At 68.8% G+C, this 24,028-nt stretch overlaps 2 protein-coding genes across 16 annotated transcripts in view; one reads left to right on the top strand and one right to left on the bottom strand.

The window, feature by feature from the left end:
• The window catches only part of ARHGAP23 (Rho GTPase activating protein 23), a 34,149-nt gene extending 17,229 nt beyond the window's left edge, over positions 1 to 16,920 (top strand). For 3 of the 5 annotated variants that reach the window (XM_064524669.1, XM_064524668.1, XM_064524671.1), the window contains exons 2-24: positions 209 to 388; positions 3,082 to 3,106; positions 3,590 to 3,682; positions 4,080 to 4,158; positions 4,332 to 4,386; positions 5,844 to 7,197; positions 7,757 to 7,912; positions 8,256 to 8,367; positions 8,452 to 8,509; positions 8,616 to 8,753; positions 8,924 to 9,226; positions 10,403 to 10,464; positions 10,943 to 11,070; positions 11,224 to 11,342; positions 11,445 to 11,600; positions 12,120 to 12,198; positions 12,359 to 12,432; positions 12,640 to 12,729; positions 12,976 to 13,101; positions 13,231 to 13,272; positions 13,408 to 13,501; positions 14,573 to 14,604; positions 14,709 to 16,920. In XM_064524669.1, coding sequence (XP_064380739.1) covers positions 209 to 388; positions 3,082 to 3,106; positions 3,590 to 3,682; positions 4,080 to 4,158; positions 4,332 to 4,386; positions 5,844 to 7,197; positions 7,757 to 7,912; positions 8,256 to 8,367; positions 8,452 to 8,509; positions 8,616 to 8,753; positions 8,924 to 9,226; positions 10,403 to 10,464; positions 10,943 to 11,070; positions 11,224 to 11,342; positions 11,445 to 11,600; positions 12,120 to 12,198; positions 12,359 to 12,432; positions 12,640 to 12,729; positions 12,976 to 13,101; positions 13,231 to 13,272; positions 13,408 to 13,501; positions 14,573 to 14,604; positions 14,709 to 15,518 — 4,365 coding nt within the window. In that variant the 3' untranslated portion in view covers positions 15,519 to 16,920. Of the gene's footprint in view, positions 1 to 208; positions 389 to 3,081; positions 3,107 to 3,589; positions 3,683 to 4,079; positions 4,159 to 4,331; positions 4,387 to 5,843; positions 7,198 to 7,756; positions 7,913 to 8,255; positions 8,368 to 8,451; positions 8,510 to 8,615; positions 8,754 to 8,923; positions 9,227 to 10,402; positions 10,465 to 10,942; positions 11,071 to 11,223; positions 11,343 to 11,444; positions 11,601 to 12,119; positions 12,199 to 12,358; positions 12,433 to 12,639; positions 12,730 to 12,975; positions 13,102 to 13,230; positions 13,273 to 13,407; positions 13,502 to 13,918; positions 13,944 to 14,572; positions 14,605 to 14,708 lie in introns of all 5 variants that reach the window. The other 2 variants (XM_064524672.1, XM_064524670.1) reach the window with 2 other exon arrangements.
• A 352-nt stretch (positions 16,921 to 17,272) lies between these two features.
• SRCIN1 (SRC kinase signaling inhibitor 1) overlaps positions 17,273 to 24,028 on the bottom strand; it is a 64,882-nt gene continuing 58,126 nt past the window's right edge. For 6 of the 11 annotated variants that reach the window (XM_064524674.1, XM_064524675.1, XM_064524676.1 and 3 more), the window contains 2 exons: positions 23,300 to 23,437; positions 17,273 to 20,402 (listed from right to left, as the gene is read on the bottom strand). In XM_064524674.1, the coding sequence (XP_064380744.1) occupies positions 20,194 to 20,402; positions 23,300 to 23,437 (347 nt within the window). In that variant the 3' untranslated portion in view covers positions 17,273 to 20,193. Of the gene's footprint in view, positions 23,438 to 24,028 lie in introns of all 11 variants that reach the window. The other 5 variants (XM_064524677.1, XM_064524683.1, XM_064524682.1 and 2 more) reach the window with 3 other exon arrangements.

Below are 24,028 nucleotides of genomic sequence, written 5' to 3' on the forward strand. Positions count from 1 at the left end.
TGCGGCTCCTTTCTCCCAGGTTTTTCCCGGTGCGCCTCCTCCCGAAACGCCGCTGCAGAGGTTGCTGGGCGAGGGATGCTCGGGGGATGCTCTCGGGGCCGGTTATGGGGCAAATCGCTGCTGCAGAGCCGGTCTGGCAATAGGGATTTCCTGGGGGGGGGGGGCTGCCTTGAGCACCCCCCGAAGCGCCATGTCCTTGTTCCCGCAGCCGACGCCGGGCCGGAGAGATGGGGCCTCGCCGAACGACAACGCGCCCCCCGAGGAGCCCTTCCCCTGGGCGGGCCCGAAGACGGTGGCGCTGCGCAAGAGCTCGCAGGGGGGGTTCGGCTTCACCCTCCGCCACTTCATCGTCTACCCGCCGGAGTCGGCGGTGCTCTCCTCCGCCAAGGTAGGGCCGGGGGCCGCGCCGCCGGGGACCCGCCGCGGGCCGGGCTCCTCCGAGACCCTCTTGTGCGGGGCGGGGGGGAACCTGGCCGCTGTCCGTCTGGGGAGGGTGGTCGGGCATCCGGGGGGCCACGGACCGGACCGCGGTGCACGACACCGGGGAGACGCAGCCCCTCGCGCTGGTCTGCCGCCCACCCCGCGCCGCGGACCCCGAGGGCGGAGCGTTGCCCTCCGGCCCGGGAGCCGGCTGCTCCCCGCGGAGCTGCTTGGTGCTCCGAGCCGAGGAAGAGGAGGTGGCACCATCTCCGGAGACGTCCCAGAGCCTTTCCCTCCGGAGAAGCGGCTGTTTGCAGGCTGCAGGGAGACAAGTGACCCCGGGCTCTGACCGATGCTGAGAGCAAGTGGCATCTCGATATCCCCTGGCAACAGGCATAAATGCCGGGAGGAGGCGCTTTGGAGGACGGATGGAATAGGGAGCGCTCTGCCCCCGGGAAGCTCTGCAAGGTGCATGGGGACCATCGGCACCGCGGCATGGGGACCGCCGGTGACGTCCTTGCAGCATCTCGCCAGCACAGCCGGCCGCCCCTTGGCACCCGAGGGGTCCCGAGACCCCCGATCGGCCTTGGGCAGCTGCTGCAGATGCCGTTGCGGAGGAAGAGCCTTAGAGCAGCGGCATGACACCGAAGCCGAAGGGTATCACCCGCGGCCGCCTTGCACCGGGCCTGGGAGCTGGCGACGGTTGTTTCGGAGGACACAGGACCCTTCGGCGCTGCGCAGTCACCGATCACTCCCTGGCTATTGTGAAGGGCAGACGGAGGAACCGCGACCATGCCGTTGCTCCGTGGCGCGGTGCTCACTCCGGCAGGCTCGGGTGCTCCTCCGTGCCCCGTGGGACCGGCGCTGGCTGCTCTCCGCCCCGGCTGATGGGGAAATGCCGTGGAAGTGAATCACGGGGTGGGGAGGAATGACCCACCCGAGGTTACGCCGGAATCGCCACCAAAACCAGGTCTTGGGAGTCCCCGCACGGCGCCTCGTGCGGGATGTTGCTTTTCCCGCGCTCCTGCTTTTGCTTCCTCTCCCTGGAACGTTTCCTTCCCGCGCTTCCCTTCCCGTGCTGGCAGCATGGATCTGTCCCTCTGCGGCAACGTGACCTGCAAAGGCGACGTTCGTTGGGAGCCATCGCGGGAGCTGCCCGAGCTGCTCCGTGCTGACCCTCTTCGATTGCCGAAGACATCTCCGACGCAGAGGCATCTTCCCGGGAGCTGCCGAGGGAGAAGGGCTGATCCTGCCCCTGGTGCTGAGCCGCGGGGAGCAACCCGGGCTGGCAACGCGTCGGCGGCACAGCGAGGAGCCGGGTCAAGGCCTCCCGGGGGAGACGCTTTGGAGCGGGGCCGGCACCGCGCCGGTGCACGATGCGGCGAGGCCTGGGAGGCGGTGGCGGGCGCACGGGCACGTCGGGGCGGTGCTGCCGGCGGGCGGCCAGGTCTGGGGGCTGAGTTTCGGTGGAGTTGACTCAGCAGGGAGGGAGACGGGCGCTCTGCATTCCTCGCGCGGCGTTTTGGCACCGCCGCCGCTGACGTCAGCCCCTGTTCCGGGGCGCCGGGTTGCTTTGCCGGCCCCGGGATGCTGCAGGGCGAGGAGGGGCGCGGGATGGGGCACGTCTGTGCCTCGAGGGACCCTGCACGGCCCCGCGCTCCCCCCGGCACCGTGCATGAGCGAGGCCGCGCGATGGTGTGGCACGTGCCGGGTGTCCGCGCTGGAGCCGCGGGACGTGGTTCTTGCTCCCTCCGTGCAATGGGCGCGTTGCAGAGATGCCGTCCAGCCCCTTGGCACGCCAGCACGGCCCATCCCTTCGTGGGGACATGGGGGCTGTGATTTTCTGCTGCCTGCACCAGCTCGGGGCTGGGGAGGGAGCTGCTGGCTGCAAAGCTGCCAGGCTGTGCCCCCCCCGGGGGGGGCGCGAGGTTGGGATGCCCTCGGGGTGCCCGTTCCCCTCCTCGGGGAGCGTCCCCGACGGCTGCGCCCTGCTCCGCGTCCTTGCCCAGCCGGTCCCGTCCGCGGCCCCTGTCAGCTCGCATCGCGCCACGGGCAGCGGGAAGCGGCAGCGGGGAGCGGCAGCGCCGGCCCCTCCGGTCGAAAGCCGCACGTGGTCCCCCGCCGGGGACACGCTTCCCCTGCCAAGTAATTGCAGGGCTAAATATAGCCCCGCTGGCGGCCTGTGCCCGTCCGTGCGCCGAGGACACCGGCTGGCCCCTGCTCCAGCTCCGGCTCGCCCGGCCCCGGCTCGGCTGCCTGCGGGCGTCTCCGTCCCCGGGGGCCGACACGGGGGCTCCTGGGGGGCCCAGCGACCCGGCGCGGGGGCGAGATCCCGCTGCCCCAGGCTGCTGCGGCTCCTCTCCACCGCTCTGCCCCGGGTCGGTCCCTCCCCGCAGCCCCGGTGCTGCCCTGGCCCGCAGCAGCGCGCCGGACCCCGTTCCCCCTCGCGCCCCGCCAGCCGCCCGGGCTCCGCTTACAGCCCGGCGGGATCCGGTGTCACGAGTTAATTTTACCCTGGCTGGCAGCAGTGCGAGGCACCCAGCGCCCGGCGGGGTCCGGCGTCCCGGCTCCCTCTGCCCCATGGGCGAATGAGCCTCCGGGACCCCCCCGGCGCCTCTGCCCCAGCCCGGCCTGACACGAGTTTCTCTGTTCTCTTGGCAGGAGGAGGAGAACGGCAACCGCGCGGGTAAGCACGGCGGCGAGTGCGGGAGAGCGCGGGGGTGAAGCTGCACGGGGGCTCCTGCGGCTCCGGGGCACCTTTCCCGCAGCCAGAGGGGCTCGGTGGTGGAGCGACCCCATGCACGGCGGGATGGGGACAGGGATGGGGACAGGGACAGGGATGGGGACGGCACTCCTCCTGGAGGCTGCCATGACTTGAGCGGATGCGATGCCGTCAGAACGGATAGCCGCGTGCCCGGACTGACGAGGCGCACTGGGACTGCACTCCCCGTGCCGGGCTCCGACCCGGTGCAGCCGGCGGCAGCGCGGCCCCCACAGCAGAACCGGCTGCAGCGTTTGGGCTCAGGGAGGGAGAGGGGTGGCATGCACCAAACCACGGCACGTGTGTGCATGCATGTGCATGCATGTGCACGCGTGTGCATGCAGCACGTGCACGAGGCCGGTCTTGCCCGCCGGTCGCTCGCTGACGCGCTCTGCCCTCCCGGCACAGGTCCCCCCCGCAGCCGCCTGGAGCCCATGGACACCATCTTCGTGAAGAGCGTGCGGGAAGACGGGCCGGCGCACCAGGCCGGCCTGCGCACAGGTGAGCGGGGGCCCGCGGCACGCTGCCCAGCTCGGGCCTGGCTGCTGAACCCTGCCAGGCAGCATTTCGGGGGGTTTGCGGGGGGGAAGAACCATCCTTGCACCACCTTTCTCTTGCCTATTTAACTCAATACTCCCACGTTAGTGGGAGAAAGCTGGAGATTGTTAAAGGTTGCTCAGGGGATGCACACGATGCTCTGCCTCATCTACCAGGGCTTTTCTGGCTTTTCTTCCTCTCTTTCCTTCGTTCTTTCCCTCTTCTCTGCGGGATGCGCGGAGCGGCCAGGGGTCCCGGGTGAGGCTGCTCCTGTGGCCCCCGCTGCTGCCCGCAGCCACCCGCCCCGGGGCGCCTCGCGGTACCCGCGCGCGGGGCCGTCACCTCCTCCCCTGCCCCGCAGGAGACCGGCTGGTCCGGGTGAACGGGGAGAGCATCATCGGGAAAACCTACTCGCAGGTCATCGCCCTCATCCAGAACAGGTGAGGCCGCGGCAGCGGAGCAGGCGGCACGGGGACGGTGGTGGGGACGGTGCAGGGACGCGGCGCGGTGGGCACCGTCTCACTTCGGCGGCCGGCGGGTGGCCGGGGACGGGTGGAGACGTGCCGCGACGGGCATCTCTGGCCACCCTGAGCCCTCGCCCCTCTCTCCGCAGCGATGACATGCTGGAGCTCTCCATCATGCCCAAGGATGAAGACATCCTCCAGCTGGTGAGTCCCTTGCCGGGAGCCCTGGCTCCGGGGCAGCCCCACTCCGAGCCCGTTCTCCCCGGCATTGCCCGGAGACCCCCACTCCGTTTCGGTGCTGCCAGCATCCCGGCACCTTCAATCTGGTGCCAGGTGGTGCCTGGTTCTGGTGGCACTGGACCGCGTCGCTTGGGGCTCGGGTCTGGGTGGCATCACTGCCGTCACGGCCGTTGGCCGGGTTTCGGCGCCGCGGCCGGGGAGGGAGCGTCCTGCCCCCTTTGCAGCTCGCGGGGCGGCTCCGGCCCCGCTCTCGTTGCCAGGGCTCGCGTTGCCGGCGTGGGTTTCCCGGGGCGGCGCGGGGTGTGCCGGCATTCCTGCGGCGCGCAGCCGTCCCCGCGGCCCAGCGGCCCCCCCCCGCCTCGCAGCGCCTGGCAAAACCCCAAGCGGCACCGCGGAAGCGGCGAGGGAGGGAGGGACGGAGAGGCCAGGCCAGCCGGGACGCGCTGCGCTGGGGCTGGCGCCTGGGGACCCTTGGGGACGGGGCCCCGTGTGCCGGGGGCCGGGCAGCCCCGGCAGCGTCCCCGGAGGAGCAGCGGAGGCAGGAATCGAGGTACCGGAGGAGGCGGCGGGGCCGGACCCAGCGCCTCCGTGGCCGGGCACGTCGGGAAGGGGGACGAGGGGCTGCCTCGGCAGCGCTTGGAAAGCAGCCACCGCTGTGGCGAGTTTCCCGGGACTCTGCACGGCTCTGATTTCGGGGACTGGCTTGTCGCCACGTGGAGCTGAGCCCCTGCAGGAGCTCGCACCCAGCCCCGTCCCCCCGCGGCCCCTGCGTGGCTCCAGCCCACGGGTGCTTCGCCGGTGCTGCCCCGGTCCGGCAGCGCACGGACCTCGCCGCCCCGGACTCTCCGGCAGTGCCGCTGCCGGCGGCCGCCCCCGCGGGCGCATTCCCGTCGTTCCTCCGCCCCTGCGGCCCCGGCGCTGGGCTCCAGCTTTTGATGCGGGGAGCTGCTCGTCCCGCGGCCCTCTCCCGGGCACGGTGCTCCGCTGCGGTGCCCCGGCTCCGGACGCGGCGGCTGGAGGAGCCCGGGGGCTCTGCCCGGCCCTGCTCCGCCGGGATGGGACCCCCGTGCCGCTGGGATGGGACCCCCATACCGCCAGGATGGGACCCCCGTGCCGCTGGGATGGGACCCCCGTGCCGCCGGGGACGCGTGCCGTGGTGCACATGGCCCTTTCCCAGCGGCCGGGGGTTTCCTCGCTCACCGCCTGCGGCATCGATCCAGGGCCGCCGTGAAAGGCGAGACGGGAGCCGGGCTGAGGCCGCCCCGTGTGTCATGGGGTATTTTAAGACGGGAGGGGGGGGCAGCCGGTGGCGGGAGCCGGCCGCAGCGTGCGGTGGCGTGGGAACGCAGGGCTGCGGTGGGTACATTGGTGACCAGGTGCCGTGGTCCCCGTCCCCCTGACCCCCCCGTCCTCCTCCGCAGGCCTATTCGCAGGACGCCTACCTGAAGGGCAACGAGCCGTACTGCGGGGGGGCCCAGAGCATCCCCGAGCCGCCCCCCGTCTGCTACCCGCGCAAGACCTACCCCTTCCAGGCGCGGGCCGCGCCGCGGGAGGCGATGCTCGCCGAGCCCCCCCCGGGCCAGCCGCCGGACCCGCGCGCCTCCCGCCCTCCCTCCTCGTCCCCCCCCGGCGGCGCCCGCAGCGAGGCCTCCCGGGAGCCGGGCAGCGGCGGCCCCGCGCCCTGCACCGACGAGCTGCCGCCCGGCACCGTGCCCCGCGGCCGGCCGGGCTCCGGTCCCCGCGCCGCCGCCTCCTCCCCGCCCGAGCGCTACGGCGTCCCGGCCAAGCACCTCGCGGAGCATCGGACTCACGGCCCGGCGGTGCCCAGCCGGCAGGAGTGCCAGCAAGCCCTGTGCCGCTGGTTTTGCAGCCGGGAAGCGCGGCGGAGCGCCTCGGAGGAGCGCCGGCACGCCATGCCGCCCCGCTGCCGCAGCGTCTCCCACGACCGCCTGGGCGGCGCGGCCCCGGCGCCCCACGGCTGGCCCCACAGCGCCTCGCACGACACCCTGCTGCAGCCGCCCCGCCAGGGCTGGGCGTACCGGGCCCGCTCCGAAAACCACCTGGGCGGCTACGGGCGTCCCGCCGAGGCGCCGGAGCCCGGCGCCCTGCTCTCCCCGCGCTCCGCCTGGCCGCCCGAGAAGCTCTGCCGGGCCGCGCCGGCGCCGGCGGCCGCGGGGCATCCCGGCCAGCACAGCTGCGCACCTTCCTCCTCCTCCTCCTCCTCCTCCTCGTCCCGCGAGCCGGCCGTGCAGAAGCACCCCTCGCAGCCCAACCTGCCGAGCGCGGACGACGGCGGCTACATCGGCTACCGGAGCTACAGCCCCTCCTTCCAGCGCCGCACCGGGCTGCTGCACGCGCTCTCCTGCCGCGACCCCCGTTTCGGCGGCCTCCCCACCTTCAGCGTGCCGCAGCGGCCGGGACCCCAGCCCGCGCCGTGCCCGGACAGGGCGGCCCCCCCGCGCCCCGGCCCCCCACCCGCCGAGGCGCCCGCGGCCCAAGGGCCGGCGAAGGCGGAGAGCGGCACCCGAGCACCGGAGCCGCCGGCCGAGGAGCGCCGGGAGGAGGTGGTGCTCCGGCAGAAGCCGCCCACGGGGCGCAAGATGCCGCCTCCGCTGCGGCAGATGAACTTTGTCTTCCCCGACGACGCGAAGGAGACGGACATTTGCGACCCGCCGGCCGGTGGCAGAGGGGAGAGGCCGGTGGCCGAGCGGCCCGGCCGGCGCGTGGCCCCCTTGGCGGCCCCGGAGGACTCCCTGGCGTCCATCCCGTTCATCGGTGAGTCGGGGGGGCTCGTCCTCGGGTCTTCTGCCCGCTGCCAGGCCGTGGGGCAGGTTGCACGGACTCGGAGCATCCTTCTGCGGCCGGTTTGCTGCTGCCCATGGGGGCACGTGTGCAATGGCAAGGACGTGCCAGCGCCAGGCTCCTTCCCCCGGCTGTGGCCTGGCACAGCTGCTCGGCAAGGTCTCGCCCTGCCGGTGGCAGAGACCGGCTCCCCGTCCCACCAGAGACCTCCCCAGCCGGCTGCCTCTGGACCCAGGCGGCATCCAGCGGCGATGCCGGCTCTGTTCCCTGCAGCGCCAGTCCCTGCTCCGTGCACGGCGCCAGGCTGGGATGCAACGGGGATGGGTCTCCTGCGGGGCCCGCGAGGGAGGGAGGTCACGTCTCCTTCGAGGAGAGCAGGCTCCTCGCTTTGCTGGCAGTTGGAGGGCGTCCCCAGCACGGGGAAATGGTGGAAACCCGGCACCAGCGAGAAGGACCTGCGTGGGGGGGCTCTTAGCATGGGCTTTCCCATCCCCTGCTGCAGCCTGAAAGCCTTCTCGCCTCCCCCTTGCAGACGAACCCACCAGCCCCAGCATCGACCTGAAGGCCAAGCACGTGCCCGCCTCCTCGGTGGTCTCCAGCGCCATGAACTCGGCGCCCGCCATCAGCACCAGCCCCTCCTCGCCCACCTTCGCCTTCGCCCTGGGCCGGCACTACTCGCAGGACTGCAGTAAGTGCCGGCGGGGGCCAGCGGCTGCTCCCCGGGTCCTGCCGCGCGAGCCGGAGGGGGACTGGGCTGCTATTGCCCCTGCTTCCCGGCTGCTCTCCTCTAGAATAAATGCACCCGGCCATCCCATGCAGCGCTGCCTGTTTTGGACTCCCTTATCGTCCCCTTTGCTTTGCACTGGATGCTCTCCAGCGTGCCTAAAATGCTGCAGCGAAGCAGCAGCGCGGTCGGGAGCCGCAGCCCTTGCGCTCGACCCCCTTCTCCTCCCCAAGATCCGAGCGGGTGCTTGGCCGTGCATCGCCTTGCAGCCCAGCCGCGCTGACCCGTTTGTCCCTTCCCGTCGCAGGCAGCATCAAGGCCAGCCGCCGCTCCTCCTACCTCCTGGCCATAACGACCGAGCGCTCCAAGTCGTGCGACGACGGTCTGAACACGTTCCGGGACGAGGGGAAGATCCTGAGGTAGGGCCGGCCCCGGTGGTGGCACGTGCCGCCCCTCGCCGCCCCCGCGTCGCGCCCCGCTCACGGAGGCCGCTTGCCTTGCAGGAGGATGCCGAGCCGGGTCCCCAGCCTGCGGATGCTGCGGAGCTTCTTCACCGACGGGGTGAGTGCGGGGGGCGGGGGTCCCTTCGGGCCGGGTGCCCTGCGGGCGAGCGCATCGTCCGGCCCTGCGGGCTCTGGCTTACGCGGTGCCCTCTCGCCCCTCGCAGTCTCTGGACAGCCTCGGTACGTCCGAAGACACCCGCTCCAAAAGGCACTCCACCTCCGACCTCTCGGACGTCACGTTCAGCGACGTGCGGAAAGAGGGCTGGCTCCACTTCAAGCAGATCCTCACCAAAAAGGGGAAGGTGCGTACCCGCCGCGCCGCCCGCCCCGGCCCCCGGCGGCAGCCCGCCCGCCCACCGCCCCGGACAGCGGAGCCCCGGCCCCGACGCAGGCGGCGAGACGGCCACGGCGAGCGGAGCCCCGCGGACCCGGCGCCGCTCACGGCCTGCCCCCCGCTCCGTTCTCCCCGCAGAAAGTTGGCGGAGGCATGCGGCAGTGGAAGCGCGTCTTCGCCGTTCTGCGCACCCACTCGCTTTACCTGTGCAAGGACAGGCGGGAGGCGGTGACCTGCGCCCCACCACCCCCAGGTGAGGAGGAGCAGCCGATCAGCATCCGAGCGTGCCTGGTGGACATTTCCTACAGCGAGACCAAGAGGAAGCACGTCTTCCGGCTGACGACCGCTGACTTCTGTGAATATCTCTTTCAGGCAGAGGATCGGGAAGACATGCTGGCCTGGATCAAAGTCATCAGGGAGAACGGCAAGGCCGAGGGCGAGGTGAGAGCCACATGGGGCTCCCGGCTGCCTCTGGCTCTCCCGGCACTAACCGCCTTGGCTCTCTCCAGCTGTTTGCCTTGCGCTGCTTCCCCAGGCCGCGGCCGGCGTGGAGCCGCCGAGCGGCTCGGGACCGCCGCGCCGTGCCGCGCCGCGCCGTGCCGTGCTCCCGGGGGTGCACGGCATCCAAGAAGAGCGCGGCTCCGTCGGCTCCGTCTCGGGCGCGGGCAGGGACGCGCCGAGGGCGGCAGGAGGCTGCCCGGTGTAGGATTTGCGGCTCTGCCGCTCCGCTGCGGCGGGCTCGGCTGAAAGGGCCGGCGGGGTCGGTGCGAGAGGTGCCGGTGGCGTTGGGTCGTGCAAGGGATGAGGAGCGCCCGCGGTGCGCCCCGGCCGCCGCTGCTGCCCGGTCTGCGGGGCCGGTCCTGGCTGTGCTGGCTGCATTCCTGGTAGCAGTGCTGCACTCGGTGCCGGGGCCGCGGCGCTTGCAGCCGGCACGGGGCCGGGGCTCGATGCTCGCAGGGTCTGAGCCGGGCAGAGCTGCCCCCGAGGCAGCCCCCGCCGGAGGAGGACGCGCGGGGCTGGATGCGCCGGAGCTGAGCCGGCTGCACCGTCTTGTCGCCCGTGAGCTGGGCAGGGCTTCGTTTGGTCGTGGTGTTTGTGCCCGGGTCGTGGCAGGCTCGGCCGTGCCCGGTGGGTGCACCGAGCTCGGAGCGGTCTCTGGTTGTCTCCATGTGCGTCCTCGCTGGAGGAGCGGAGCTGCGTGGCAGTGGTCGTTGTGGGACCCCGCCGCCGGGGCCCGGAGCGCGTGGCCTGGTCGGGGGCCTGGGTGCCGGCCGGGATAGCCCCTGGCGCCCCTCGGAGAGGTCGTTTCTTTGGAGGCTGCGTCCCCTTGGCGGTGGCTCTGGTGAGGGCGCACGGAGGTGCGCGTGCCGCAGAAGGATGCTCGCGGTCCGACCTTCCCGTGGAGACCTCCACGCTGGGGCAGCGAGCTCCGGCGGCAGCGGCTCTCGGGGGCACCGCTCTCGGCATGGCCCGGCCGGGGGCTCGGCCCGCCACGGACCCCCCCTCGGCGAGGAGCGCCGGAGGCTCCCGTGCTCCGGGGGAGCGTGGACTTGCTCGGCGCCTCCGGGGAACGCGCCGCTCAAGCTCCCCCTTCCCCTCTTCTCTCTGCCTCCCCAGGACCCCGGTTTTGCCAGCCAGGCGCTTATCAACAAGAAGTTAAACGACTACCGGAAAGTGAGGTACGGGGCCGGGCCGGCGCGGGCAGCGGGGCTGGGAGCGGGGCCGCGGCACCGAGCCGGGGCTGCCGGCGGGAGCGGAGGTGCCCCGCTCGGGTTCCCGTGCCGGCCCGGGGCCGCTGCTGGCCCCGACCAGCGCTGGTGCTCCGAGAGCCCCGGGAAGGAGCCGGCACGGGTTTGTTCACCTCGCTTTCAAAGCGATGGAGCGAAAGCGGTGCGTCCCTTAACGGGGCAGCGTCCGGCCGTCCTGACTGCACCGGGCGTTGCTCGGGGTGAGAAATGGCCCAATTCAGCCAAACTGGCTCTGAGCAAAGGGTTAAACCAGTCCAGAGCTCCCTAGGGCGGCTTAAACCCTCCTTGCGCGGGGTGCGGGGCGCAGCTGGGCCGCCCTGCGAGGTGAGCATGGCGCTTGCAGGGAGATGCCGCGTGCGGTGCCGTCCGCAGCGCCGGGCCCCCCCTGACCCCCCCGCTCTCCCCGCAGCCCCTCCGGCGCGAAGCCCGACTCGTCGCCCAAGGGCTCTCGCGGGCTGGGGATCAGAGCCGAGTTCCTGAAGCCGACGGGAACCAGCGCGCCCCGGTCCCCGAGGCAGGACGCAGCCGTCACGAAAGGTAGGGTCTGCCCGGGGCACCCCGCTGCTGCCACCCCCGCGTGGGTGGCTCGACGTGGCCGTGACCGCGCTCGTCCCGAGGGGACGGAGAGGGATGCTCCCGCCGCTGGTCCACCCTGGCTCTTCAGCAGACGCCCCCCCTGTTTCCTTCCAGATGAGAGCAGCTCCCAAAAAGCCCCTTGGGGCATCAACATCATGAAGAAGAACAAGAAATCCACCCCCCGAGCCTTCGGCGTGAGGCTGGAGGACTGCCAGCCCGCCCCGGACAACAAGGTAGAGCCAGGCCGCCCCGGGCGGGGGGTCACGGGCCGGCCTGGGGCACCGCGGCGGCGTGTCCCCTCCGGCACGTCCGTCAGGCCCCGTGTGTCCCCGCAGAACATCCCCCTGATCGTCGAAGCCTGCTGCAAGGTGGTGGAGGACCGAGGCCTGGAGTACATGGGCATCTACCGGGTGCCCGGCAACAACGCCGTGGTGTCCAGCCTCCAGGAGCAGCTCAACAAGGGCGCTGCCGAGATCAACCTGCAGGACGAGGTGAGGGCTGGGCCGGCGGGTCCCTGTCCCTGTCCCTGTCCCTGTCCCTGTCCCCAGGATGCTCTTGGGGCTGGCGCCCGGCTCCGTGTGGCTCCATCGCTCTCCATCGCGCTCCCGGCTCCGTCGCGCTCCCGGCTCCGTCGCGGTGGCCTCTCCCGGCGCGGCAGGGCTGCCTGGCGGGCGGCGAGGGCGGTGGGGGTGGCAGCCTGGGGACACATTTGTCCCCTTGCGTCTCCCCATGGGGGGGTGTCACCTGCTGATGGAGGGGCACCGTGGGGCTTTTCTGTCCCCTCCCCCGTCCCCTCCTGATGCACTCTGGCGGTAAAGCGTTTTCCCTGCTGGACATTGGGATGGGGACGTCTGTCCTGCCGTTCCCACGGCCGCAGCGGTGGTACCAGGTGTCCGACTCGGTGCCGGCGCCGGGGGCTTTCTCCCGCGGGCGTCTGCTGCCTCCCGGCGAGGCTGGGGCTGGGTCCGCGCCCGGCCGGTCCCTCTGAGCATCCCCTTCTCCCCCCGCAGCGGTGGCAGGATCTGAACGTCATTAGCAGCCTGCTGAAATCCTTCTTCCGAAAGCTCCCCGAGCCCCTCTTCACGGACGGTGAGTCGGCCACGGCCCCGCTCGCGGGAGCCCGCGTCCCTCGTCCTCGTCCCTCGTCCTCGTCCCTCCGCTGTCCCGTCCCGGTGGGACCCCGGCGCCGCCGGCCGGGGTGTCCGGGGCTGCTGGCAGCGCCGCTGAGCGCCTCGCGTCCCGCTTCCAGATAAGTACAACGACTTCATCGAGGCCAACCGCATAGAGGACGCCAGCGAGAGGATGAGGACCTTGCGGAAACTGGTAGGCAGATGGGGCAGGGCCTTTCCCATGGGGGGCAAAGGGGCTGGGGACTGCCTGGCCGGGGGGGCAGCTCCCGGGAGCCCCCCTGCCCACTGCAGGGTCGCTCCTGCGGTGGCAGCGCCGTGCCCAGCCCGGGGGGGCTGCTGCTGGGTGGGAAAGGGGGGGATTTGGGGATGAGCGGAGGGGTGACCCGGTGTCTCCCCGCAGATCCGGGACCTGCCAGGTCACTACTACGAGACGCTCAAGTTCCTGGTGGGCCACCTGAAGACCATCGCCGACCACTCGGAGAAGAACAAGGTACCGTCCGCCCGCCGCGGCCCTGCGCACCGCTGGGCATCGCCTGCACCGGGGCCAGGTGCTCTGAGCAACGGAGGCTGCGGCATGGGGGGGTCCGGGGCCCGGACTCCTGGGCCCTCCTCGCAGCTCAGCCCACCACGCTCACGGTGCGGTGGGGAGGCAGATGGCACCCGCTGGGGACCCGAAAGCCGAGGGGGGGGAAGCAGGGGGGGCCGCGGCAGGCAATAACCCCGGCCCCGCTTGCAGATGGAGCCCCGAAACCTGGCGCTGGTGTTCGGCCCCACGCTGGTGCGGACCTCCGAGGACAACATGACCGACATGGTGACGCACATGCCCGACCGCTACAAGATCGTGGAGACCCTCATCCAGCACGTGAGTGCCTGGGGCGGCAGGACGGCGGGGGCGGCGGGTCCCCGCGGTTGGGGGCTGCGGGGGGCCATGCCCGGGGGAAGATGCTCCCGCCGGGATGCCAGGCTCTGACCTCTGCCCTCTCCCCCACAGTCCGACTGGTTCTTCAGTGACAAAGAGGACAAGGGCGAGAAGGTGAGTGCGAGCTGGGTCCAACGCTGGGGGACCGTCCCTCCCTGGTGGGTCTCCGTGGGGCAGAGCATCCTGGGGCCCCCGCGGCCCCCGCGGGCTTGGCACAGCCGCCTGACCATGCGCCCCGGCCCCTTGCAGACGCCCGTGGACGAGAAGGAGGCTCAGTCCGTGCCCAACATCGAGTACCTGCTGCCCAACATCGGCAGGACCGCGGCGCCCGGTGACGCTGCAGGTGAGCAGCCGCGTGCGGGCCGCGTCCCCTCCGCGGTCCGAGCATCCCCCCACCCCGGCGCCGCGCCGGCCGCGGCTCCCCCCACGCTCACGCCTGGCCCCCCCCGCCGCCGCGGCACGTGCCGGCGCGGGGCGTCCCCGTGCCCTCCTCGCCGGGGAGCGTGGGCATCCCCGCCGGGCTCTGCCCTGCGGCTGTCGCGGCTCCTCTCTGGCGCTTGTCCCCCCCTCTGTCCCTCTGCAACCCCGCGGGAGCCCTGCAGCCTGGGGACCCCGCGCCGCCCCCCCCAGGCCCCAGCAGCCCCCCCGTGCACACTGCCAACCCGCAGACGGGATGCTCTGACGTTCGACTGATTTCTTATGTTCTTTCCTTGAACTTCTCTGTGCTGTCCTCTTCCTCCTCCTCCTCTTCCTCCTCCAGCGGACCTCCTCGAGAGCTAGAGCGGGTACAGTGTTGATGCCTGGGTGCATTGCTCACGCACTAATTCCTCCGGGCGACCACGAGAGAGCGGGAGCAGGAGGGGACGGGAGGGGGGGGACGGGCCTGTCCTGCCCACCGCGGCCCCCGGTGGTCCCCCACCGCGGGGAGCCCCAGACCCCTCGACGCCGGTTCTCCCGCGTCTTCGCCCAGTCCCTCCAATGATGCTCGGGCTGGTGGTGGCATCTCCCGGCGGGAGCCGGTGCCAGGAGCTCGGATGCCCTGGGGGGTGGCGGGGGGGTCCCCGGGGGGGGCTCAGCACCCGCCTCCTGCCTCCCGCTCTCTCGTCGCCGGCAGCTGCTAACCCCCTCCCTGGGCCGGGGCGCGTGGGGGGGGAGAGGGCATCCGCCGCGTCAGCCTCGTCCTTCGCGCCCCCACCCGCCGGCGAGCCCGGGGGCGGCCATGGACCCCGCGGGCACCGGGAGATGCCGCTCCGTGGGGCACGACGGTGGCCCCCCCCCCCCAAACCCCTCGCACAAACCCGCCCGGCCAAGCCGCCGGTGCCCTGTGCCCCGGTGCTGCCCGCCGTGCCGCGTCCCCGCCGCGCGCCCCGGCCCCGGGGCCTCGCTGACGCCCCCTCTCCCCTCTGCTTTGCAGACTCGACCCGCAGCGGCTCGGCGCAGCCCAAGGTAAGCGGGGTCCTGGGGGTGGGGGGGTCGGGGGGGGTGCAGCCCGGCGGCAGGTCCCCGCGTGCCGGGACGGGGCACTGAGCCGCGGCACCGCTGTCTCGCAGGGCACGTGGCCGTCGCGGAGGGAGCCGCGGCGCCGGGAGCTGCTCGCCATCCCCTTCGTCTCGGCGGCCACCCGCAAGCGGAAGAAGCGGCGGGAGGCCGAGTGCCCGGGCAGCAGCACGGACGACGACTCGGAGCACGGGGACGCCGAGAGCCGCCAGCCCGGCGCGGCCGCCCAGCCCGCGGCGCCGGAGCCCGGGGCCGAGCCGGCGCCGGACGCCCGCTCCATCGTCTCGGGCTACTCCACGCTGTCCACCATGGACCGCAGCCTCTGCTCCGAGGCGCCGTCGGCGGCCGAGAGCCGGGGCGAGGAGGCGGACGACGAGCGCAGCGAGCTCAGCCACGTGGAGACGGACACGGAGAGCCCGCGGGCGGCGGGCGCCGCGGTGGTGCCGGTGCCGCCGGGGCGTCCCTGCTTCAGCTCCCGCCGCCTCGTGCCCTGCGACACGCTGGCCCGCAGGAAGCTGGAGCAGCTGCGGCTGCGGCTGCGCGCCGACGACGCCGGCGTCCGCCTGCGCCGCGCCGCCTCGCCCGAGAGCCGCCGCAAGAAGAGCAGCTGGCGCCGGCACACGGTGGTGGTGGCACCCGGCGGCCTCAGGGACCTCAACTGCAACGAGTGGAAGGAGCAGCGGGGCCCGGAGGTGCCCCCGGCGCAGCGCCGGGGCGACAGGGACTCGGGGCTCAGCAGCCTGGAGTCCACCAAAGCCCGGCCGGCGCCGGCGCTGCCCCCCGAGCCCCCAAGCCCCCCGGGCAGCCCCGGCCCCCGGGCTGCCGGCCCCGGTGCCCCCCTGCGCTTCCAGCGGCCTCTCTGACCGCCCCGGCCCCCCCCGCGCCTCCCCTCCGGCTCCTGACGGCGGTGGGGGGGGACAGCAGCGTTTAATTTAAGGACTCGTTTGTTCACGTATTTAATTGTGCTCTGGACAAGCTGCTTTTATTTAACGGTCCCTCGTGCTGTGGGTCTCTGTGGCCCCCGGCGCGGTGCCCCCCGCCCCGGCGCTCTCCAGGCTGGGCCGAAGGGGCGGGGGGGTCACGGAGGTGCAAAGCCGGCATCGGTCCCCCGAAGGCCCCGAGCCCCCTGCCCAGGGCCGCGCACAGCATCCCCTCCCCGCCGCGGCCCCGTGGTCGCGTCCCGGGAAGCACCAGGCTCCCCCGGGCTGCAGCGGGGCCGCTCGGGGCCCCGGCACCGTCCCCTGCGCTGGCCAACGCGGGGCGGCCGGCGGTGCGGAGCGCGGGCGCTTCCCGGGCGCCGCGGCCGAGGCTTCCTCCCTGCACCGCTGCACCCGGGCTGAGCCCCGGCCCCGCAGCCCGGCCGGCTGCTTGCGGGCGAGCGGGTGCTACGAGCGGGGATGCTCCCATCCATCCGGCACCGCCGGGCACCGGCAGGGCCCTTTCCCGGCTGCCGCGGCCAGTGCTGGGGCGCATCAAGCCTCTGCAAGGCTCAGCCTGCGGCAACCCACCGCCGCTCCCCACTCGGGGGTCCGCGCCGCCGCCTCCCCAGCCCCTTCCAGCTCGAAATGTCTCCACTCACGTTTCTAACACCTCTTTCACAACCAGCCCCCACCCCCCCTCCCGGGGCTTTCCCCCCCCCCGGACGGCCGCAGCCAAGGGCGAGCGGTGCAGCGGGACCCTCCTGCCCGCCGCGGTGCCGCTTGCGCGGGTGCAGCGAGCCCACGCCGCGGTCCGGGCCCCCGGGAACGCATCGCACCCGGGTTCGGCGACATCGGCCCCCAAGGCAGCGCAGGGACCCCAGCGGCCACCCCGCCACCCCGCCAGGCCTCGGGGGGGGGGGGGATCTAAGTACAAGTCACTGTTGCTCAGTTACGCGTTGTCCTCATACGTTATGCAAATATTTGCTGTAAAGTTCTTTTTTTTTTTTTTTTTTTTTTGTAAATATTGTCTCTAAATGTGTAACATATTACAAAGGATTTATAAGGATTTTTTAAGAAGTTTTGCTCAGTTGAAAGACCAGCCGCGACCACACGAGGTGCTGGACCAGTGTTGACTTTTTAAGCCCTTCTGCATGTGTTATTCCCCCCTTGACGTGTTGTAAGAGTGGGACGTGTATCCGGTATATGCAAAACCGCAAAAAACAAAAAAACAAAAAAACAAAAAACCCCCACCAAACTGACCCCCCCAACAGAAACGCCCCGCTTTGGAAATCGTCCTCCCACGAGTCCTGGTCTATATATTGGAAATAAACTGGTTATCCAAGGAGGAGGTTTCCTGCAGTTATTGCTCCCGCTGCTCGGGGTTTTCCCAGGCTTGGGCATTTCCCCGCTGTGCTCCCAGTGCCCCTCGGGGGGGGGGGTCCCACGCTCGGCACCATCCCGGGAAGGATTTTCCTGGATTTTCCATGAGTGCAATGGCCCCTGGGTGGGAGCCGGAGCCGCTGCACCCCTCAGTTCCCCCCCCCCCTCCATATCCAGGGCTGGGGGGGGGGTCTCGGAGGGGCCCAGCGTGCGGGTCGGCAGTGCAGCACCCGGGCCCCGAACCCGCGCTGGCAGCGAGGGTGAGCAGACACCTGCGGGAGGGGAAAAACCAGAAAAAAAAAAAAAAAAAAAGGCCATAGAGGAAAAAAAAAGTATTTTATTAAAGCCAGACACTCTGATAGAAAAGAAAAGTAGGAAAGGGGAAAAAGAAACTCGGGAGCAACCCTTTGTCATTGGAGTTTGCACGTTACAATGGTCACGGCTCGCACAGAACTACCCATGGCATCCATAGAGATACAGAGACCCGCGCGCCTTCGCCTCGCCGCAAGGTCTTTCTAAAACAGTTCACGAGAAAATTCATGCTAAGAGACACACGACGTTGTAGAAACCCCAAAACAGCCTCTAAAGAGTATTAGGTTTTTTTTTTTTTTTTTTTGTCCTTTTAAAAGTCGTAACCTTTTTTAAACAACATCCAGACGAGTAAAGCGGGGTGCGCATGCAGCGGGGCGCCTCCGGACACATGCACGATGCAGGCAGCGCTTTTTTTTTTTTTTTTTTCCTTCTTTTTTTATGGGAGAGGGGGTCATTTTTGCAACATTTTCCTATTTTTTTTGTCTTTTTTTTTTGGTTTAAGTCGGAATCAAGCGGAGTTTTTTTTGTCCTCTTGCTTGAGCAAACGCGCTAGGCTCAGTGTTCACACACAGGTGCATGATGCCATGAACCGACGGACGCACACGCACGCACTCGGACACACGCTCACATAGAAAACTAGTCGGATCGCAGGCGGGGGGGGGGGGGAGAAACGGGGCGAAATCAGTGGAAATGAGCTACACGCAAACCCTTCCCCAGCGCTCCCTCCCGGCCCCACCAGCCACAGACTATTATGGAGAAGAGGGGGGGCCCCAGTGCTGGGACGGGCGCTATCGCCAGGGCCTGGCCTCGGCGAGCCCAGATGTGCCCAGATGTGCCGGGGCAGATGTGCTGCCTTTCGCTGTGCATTTCGCAGCCGATGCAAAGGCATCGCGAGCTGCAGGGCAGCAGTGGTGCCCAGGCGGGCAGCACCCAGGGGGGCTCCCAGCACCCACGGCGCTTTGGGGACCCCCCCGAAACCAGGGAAAGCCCCACGGAGGGAAATGCAGCCCCATAAGTGTGAGCAGTGACCCCCCCCCCCCCCCGGCCAGGACAGCAAGGCACCGAGCCCCACGGTGGTGCTGGCACTCGGTGACACCAATGGCCCCCCCCCCCCCCGCCGGGACCCCCAGAGGCACCGCAGCGGGGTGGGGGTGGGGGGGCAGGATCAGGGAGGGCTGCGGAGCGGGATGGGCAGGCACGGGTCGGGGGGGGGGGGGAGCGCGGGAGCCCCCCCCCCCACCTCCATAAGAAGCTGTGGCTTTGCTACAGTGTTTCACTTTGGTACCGAGAAAAACAATTAAAAGTTAAATTAAACGCAACAAGTTACTGCTATTGCTGCCGGGAGGGGCCGGCCCCGGCGCTCGGCCCCCCCCGCCTCCCTGTGCCCCCCGGGGGCCACCGGCCTGGCCGAGGGGCACACTGGGAGGGGGCCGGGCCCCGGGGGGGGGGGGAAACGCGGCCCGAGGGCCCCCCAGCCGCTGCGAACTGACCCTCTCGAAATCACCAGGAGCTGAAGCAGGGAAGGAAACCCACCCCCTCATATACCAGACGGGAAGAGATTTATTTCTTTTCTTTTCTTTTTAAATATTTATATATATATTTATATTACGTATATTATATATATATAATATGTAAATATATTTTTTAAAACAATATAAAATGTTAAGACACTTCACTTAAATGTAAAGAGTTGCTTTTTGCAATCCAAAGAAATTGCATCATGATTTTTTTTTGTATTTTTTTTCTCTTTGTTATTCAAAAAAGGCTCGTTCTTCTGTACAAAAATGATTGATATACAAAAAAAGAGGGGGGGGGGAGAAGAAAATAACCAAAACAACCCAACGACGAACTAGCCAACGGAAGGAGTGATTCGATCTCTCGCTGCGCGGTGCGCGGGCGGCGCGCTGGACGGTGCGGGACGGGAGCCCATGCGTCCCGCACGTGCCCCCCCCGGCCCCCGCGCACCGCCCCGGCCGCGGCTCCCCAGCCCGCGCGCCTCGTCCTGCTGCTCGGGCCGGCGGCGATGGCCCCGGGGACAGCACTGACCTTGCAGAGCCCGCGGCGACGCCGCACGCGCCCGCCCCGCGCGGAGCCGCGCTTCCTCCGAGAGCATCGGCGTTGCGGCTACGGAGCCGCCGAGAGGGAGGAAACCCGGGGGGGGGCAGCGGCGCTGACCGTCAGCTCTGGGGGGGCTGAGGCGTCTTCAGCGGCCGCCTTTTTTCCCCTTTCCTCCCCCCATCCACCTCGTTCGGCTTTGGCACCGCTCCCGCGCGAGCGGGCCGTGGAGGGGCCGGGCGCCGCACAACGTCCTTGTTGCTTGAAGCTCGTGAAACTGGTGGAGTGAAGTTCTGAGAGCTCTTAAATAAACAGAAAACGCCAGGGTGGAAGAGGGAGGTATCGAGAAAACCAAACCAACAACAGCAACCAAAACAAAACAAAGAAAAAAAAGAAAAGTAAAATAAAAGAACGAGAGAGAGAGAGAAAGAGAGAGAGAAACAGAAAGTGGCTGGTTGGCCATTTTGGAGCAAGATGCGAGACAGAAGTTGGGCCGTGCTGGAGCAGAGGCGAGACAGAAGTTGGGCCGCATCGGAGCAGAGGCGAGACAGAAGTTCGGCCGTATCGGAGCAGAGGTGAGACACGAGGTCGGCCACATTGGAGCAAGACATTTAAAACAAAAAGAGAAGGACACCTGGTGATCTCTCACGGTGCCTCAAGAAGACAGTCCAAGGGAGGAGCACAAGGAAGAGAGAAGCCAGGCCCCAGGAGCAGGAAAACAGTTGGATGGAGTTGGCAAGGAGGTTTAGAATGAAATGGATGAGTTCCTTGCCCCAAAGGAAGTCAATACAGGGATGGATGTTCTGCCAGATGCAGGTTTTTCTGAGACTGCAGTGGAAGTCTCACTAGCCTCTTTAGATGGTCTAGCGGCCTAGAAAGAAAAGCAAGATTCAAGGAGGAGGAGGAGGAGGAAAAGGGGAGGAAAGTCAAACAGTTTCTTAAAAAAAAGACAAAAAAAAAGAAAAAAAGGAAAAAAAACCAGGAGTTTGTTCAGAAGCAGCATTGATTTAGGCCTGAGGTCAAGCAGCTGGAAAAGGTCCACCACAAACAGAGCACGAGATGAGCTGGTTCCACGAGTTACTGGATGGGAAGGGGACGTCACCGAGAGGAGGAGGAGAGAGACAGAGAGAGAGACAGACAGACGGACACGTGGACAGACACGCACACACAGAGGCAGGCAGGCGAAGGGGAGAGGGCAGAAAGGCGGGGAGGGGGGACAAGAATCGCAATGTTAGACTGAGCATGCACGCTGCGCTACACGGTGACTATCAGTTAGTGGTGGCATGGCAGGGCCGGGCCGGCGGCGTGGGGAAGCCGGGGCTGCTGCGGAGGTGCCGCTTCTCGGAGCCGAGCGGGCGCGGAGGCTGCTTCCCGCGGGAAAGCCTCCCGCCGAGCCCGGCGGAGCGCCGCACGCTCCTCCGAAACGCGAGCGCGCCCACCCCATCCTCCCGCCGCCCACCGCGACCGACGACAAACCACCCCGTGCTCTACCAGACGTCCATAATTATAAAAATAGTAATACAAAAGCTGGTCCAACCAGAGTCAGGGCAAGAGGCACCGGGACGGTTGCCCATCAACCTTCCAGGAAAGGAGTGAAACCTCCTCCAGCCTCGACTCATCCCTCTTGCCAATGGTGGAGGGTCGGTCAGCTGGGCCGGGGGCTCAGCCAAACCCGGCACGGAGGAGAGCCAGGACAAAAGCACCAAGGAAAACTCCTGGTCTGGCCAGGCTTCACCCACGGACGCCCAGCGAGGAGATCAGCGGGGTGCTGGGGTCCTGGTCACGCTTGGAGAAGGGGCTGTGAAGGACGCGGTCACATGCACTTGGCCCAGCCAGACGTGGGGCTGGGCAGCGAGGCTATGGGGGGAGCAGGGACACGGGGACAGCCTGGACCGGGGCTGGGTGCCTCCCCGCTCCCGTGGCGCCGGGCCGGGGAGATGCCGTGCTGGTCCCTCTGGGCTCCTGGCACAGCCCCTTTGGCCGGTGGTTCGATGAGGCAGCCCCGCAGGTGAGGTACCGAAACCCGGCACCCCTCGCCCCTGCACTAGGGCACGGAAACCTGGGAGAGGCTGGAAACCTGGGAGAGGCCGGCAGGGAAACCCGGCTGCGCGGAAGCAGCGCAGAGAGTGGCAGGTCCTGCCCGGACCCTGCCGCCATCCACCGTGCCCGGCAGCGCGCTCTGGGCAGCGGCGGAGGGTCCGAAACGCCTGCCGAGGGGTGGGCACCAGGGCAGGGGACCGTCACCGCGGAGGGCAGCGTCACGCAGGGATGAGCCACGGGCTGCCGCGGGAGCCGGCCCCGTCGCGGCTGCGGGAAACGGCACCGGCAGCGCCGGGGGGACGGAGGCTGGGCTGATCCCTCTCGCAGAGAGGAGCCAGCGGAGCAGGGAGGTGCCCGTTTTGCTCATGAGACGTTTGCCCAAATTGCATCAATCCCCCCCCCCCCGCCCCCCAGCAGCTCCAGTTCGAGGCAGCTGGGAAAAACCTCCGGTTTGTCTGACAGGGTTTCCGGCTCCGACAGAATGAGCAAAATCGGGTTTATTGGGTGGTTTGTTCGAGACAAGCCAGGGAAGGAGACTGAAACACAGACCGGGAGGGGAGGGAGGGCAGAGCAGGACAAGCCCCGCTCGGGGCGGCGCTGCCCACCACGGGAGCGGGAGGGAGGGTGCCGGGGACCTCGCGGAGGAGGGTGGTGGGAGAGGCGAGGACGGGGTTTAAGGGCGACAAACTGGCTTTTGTTACCTTGCCGTGTGGCCTGAGCAAGTTGGACAGCCACTGTGAGCACTGGTCGTGTCAGCAAGAACACAGAAGCAAGTGAAGGCCGCTGCGCCCGGCGGGCGGGAGGAGCGGTCCGGGCTGCCGCGTAAAGCCCACGGGGACGGGGAGAGGGGTGGGGGGTGCTGGGCCAAGGGGGGCACGATCCCATCCCGAAGCTCTGCTCTTCCAGCTGCTCTGGCCCCCTGCCCTCTCCCCACGCGGTGCTGCCACCCTGCCCTAGACTCCCCTCGCCCGGGAAAACCTGCTTCTGTCGTGTGCCGCGGGCTGGCTGCGTCCTGGGCTGTCCCGGCGAGCCCTGCAGCACGCGGGGGGCAGACGGGACAGAGGGACGGGGGGAAGGAGGGTCCTGGCTCTCTGGAACCTCCTGGGATGGACAAGGGAAGGTCATCCCAGGGTACCTGGAGCCCCTCGGAGCCCCATCGCTGAAGGCAGCCAAGGGCACTGCTCTGCAGAGGGTTTGCTCCAGCACCAACGCAGCAGCCCAGACCTGCTCCTCCCCGTCCCTTCGCCTGTTCTGCCAACGAGGCCGACTGTGACCGGAGCAGGAGAGTGGTCCTGCGGGCAGCCACCGGCACGGACACCCTGGGTTTGGGGTGCGACAGACTGAAGGTGCAACACGGGTCGTGGCACAGCAGACTGAGGATCTCCAGATCCCACAGCAGACTTGGGTTGTGTGAGAGGCCTTGAGTTATCAACCCTCTCATCACCATGGCCAAAATGGTCTTCAAAGAGGTCTAACGATCCCTCAGGACAAGGGCATCAAAGCCCCCCGCCCGCAGTGCCTGGCCCTGGGGCTCAGCCCTGTCCATCGGGGCAGCATCGGCACAGGGACCTCCCACCACACTTGAAATGCGTTTGCCACTTTCAGCTCAGCACGAGGTTGTGTCCCAATTCCCAACAGCCAGCTATGGAAACCACCATGCCGGGAACAGACGGACACGAGAGATCCTCCTGTCCACCTCCGTGAGCCTCCCGCCCCTGACAGCGGGTCCCCACGCCCCGAGCCCTCCCTGACAGGGCAGTTACTGAGAGTCCAGTCCCCAAAAAAGCAGCATGTGCTGGCAAACCCTTCCCTCCTCCCTGCCCACCACCCACACGCTCACCCCGCAGAGACAGCGAGGGAAAGCAGGGGTCCTGGCTAGCCTGCAGTGCGCCCTGCTGCCGGGAGAGCCGGGAGAGGCTGCTCTAGAGATAAACTACCTGCTGTTGTCCCTGGATCCTCATGTACTCCATTCTCTGCTTTATGTGTTTGCTTTTGTCGGGGCTGCCCTGCTGGCTCTGCTTCAGCCTGGACGCCGGGTTCACCATCTTCATGGCGGGGATGGAGACACCACCGCTCTGCGGAGACAGAGAAGTGGGGAGGGAGTTAAAACCAGCAGGCAAATACCCACGTTAGCCCTTCCTCCAGCTGGGCACTGCCGGCGCTGGGTGCAGAGCACGCGGAGCTGCGCCAGGCACCATCGCCTCCAGCCCCGGTGCCCAGCACCCTGCCGTCCCACTGGGCCCCGGGGCCCCGCACCACTGCCTGGACGTCCCGGCCCCGGCAGCGAATCCAGGCAAAGTTCCCAGCACTGGATTAACTCTGCCCACGTTCAAACGGCTTTTGCATGAACAGAACCAGAACGTAGCAAAATGCCTTTGAAACCCCACCCGTGCTGGACGCAGGGGTTGCAAGTCCCGCGGGGAGCCTGGCTCACCCCGGCGAGGCCCCGGGGCGGAGCAGACCGTGGGATGCTGCACCTCCGCCGGGTGGACTTGAACTCGGCTCTCCTGCAAAGGTGCTCAGCACCTCTATGCTCGAGAGCAGGATTTACGGCCTTGCAGGCCCTGCAGCTGGTGCCCACGTTAACGAGGACACCAGATCCACACGCCAAAGGAGCCCTTACCGGGCACCCGCTTTGGGGAGCTCAGAAAGCAGCCAGGACTTAC

The sequence above is a fragment of the Dromaius novaehollandiae genome, chromosome 22 (assembly GCF_036370855.1).
Source record: "Dromaius novaehollandiae isolate bDroNov1 chromosome 22, bDroNov1.hap1, whole genome shotgun sequence".
NCBI classification, from domain to species: Eukaryota; Metazoa; Chordata; class Aves; order Casuariiformes; family Dromaiidae; genus Dromaius; species Dromaius novaehollandiae.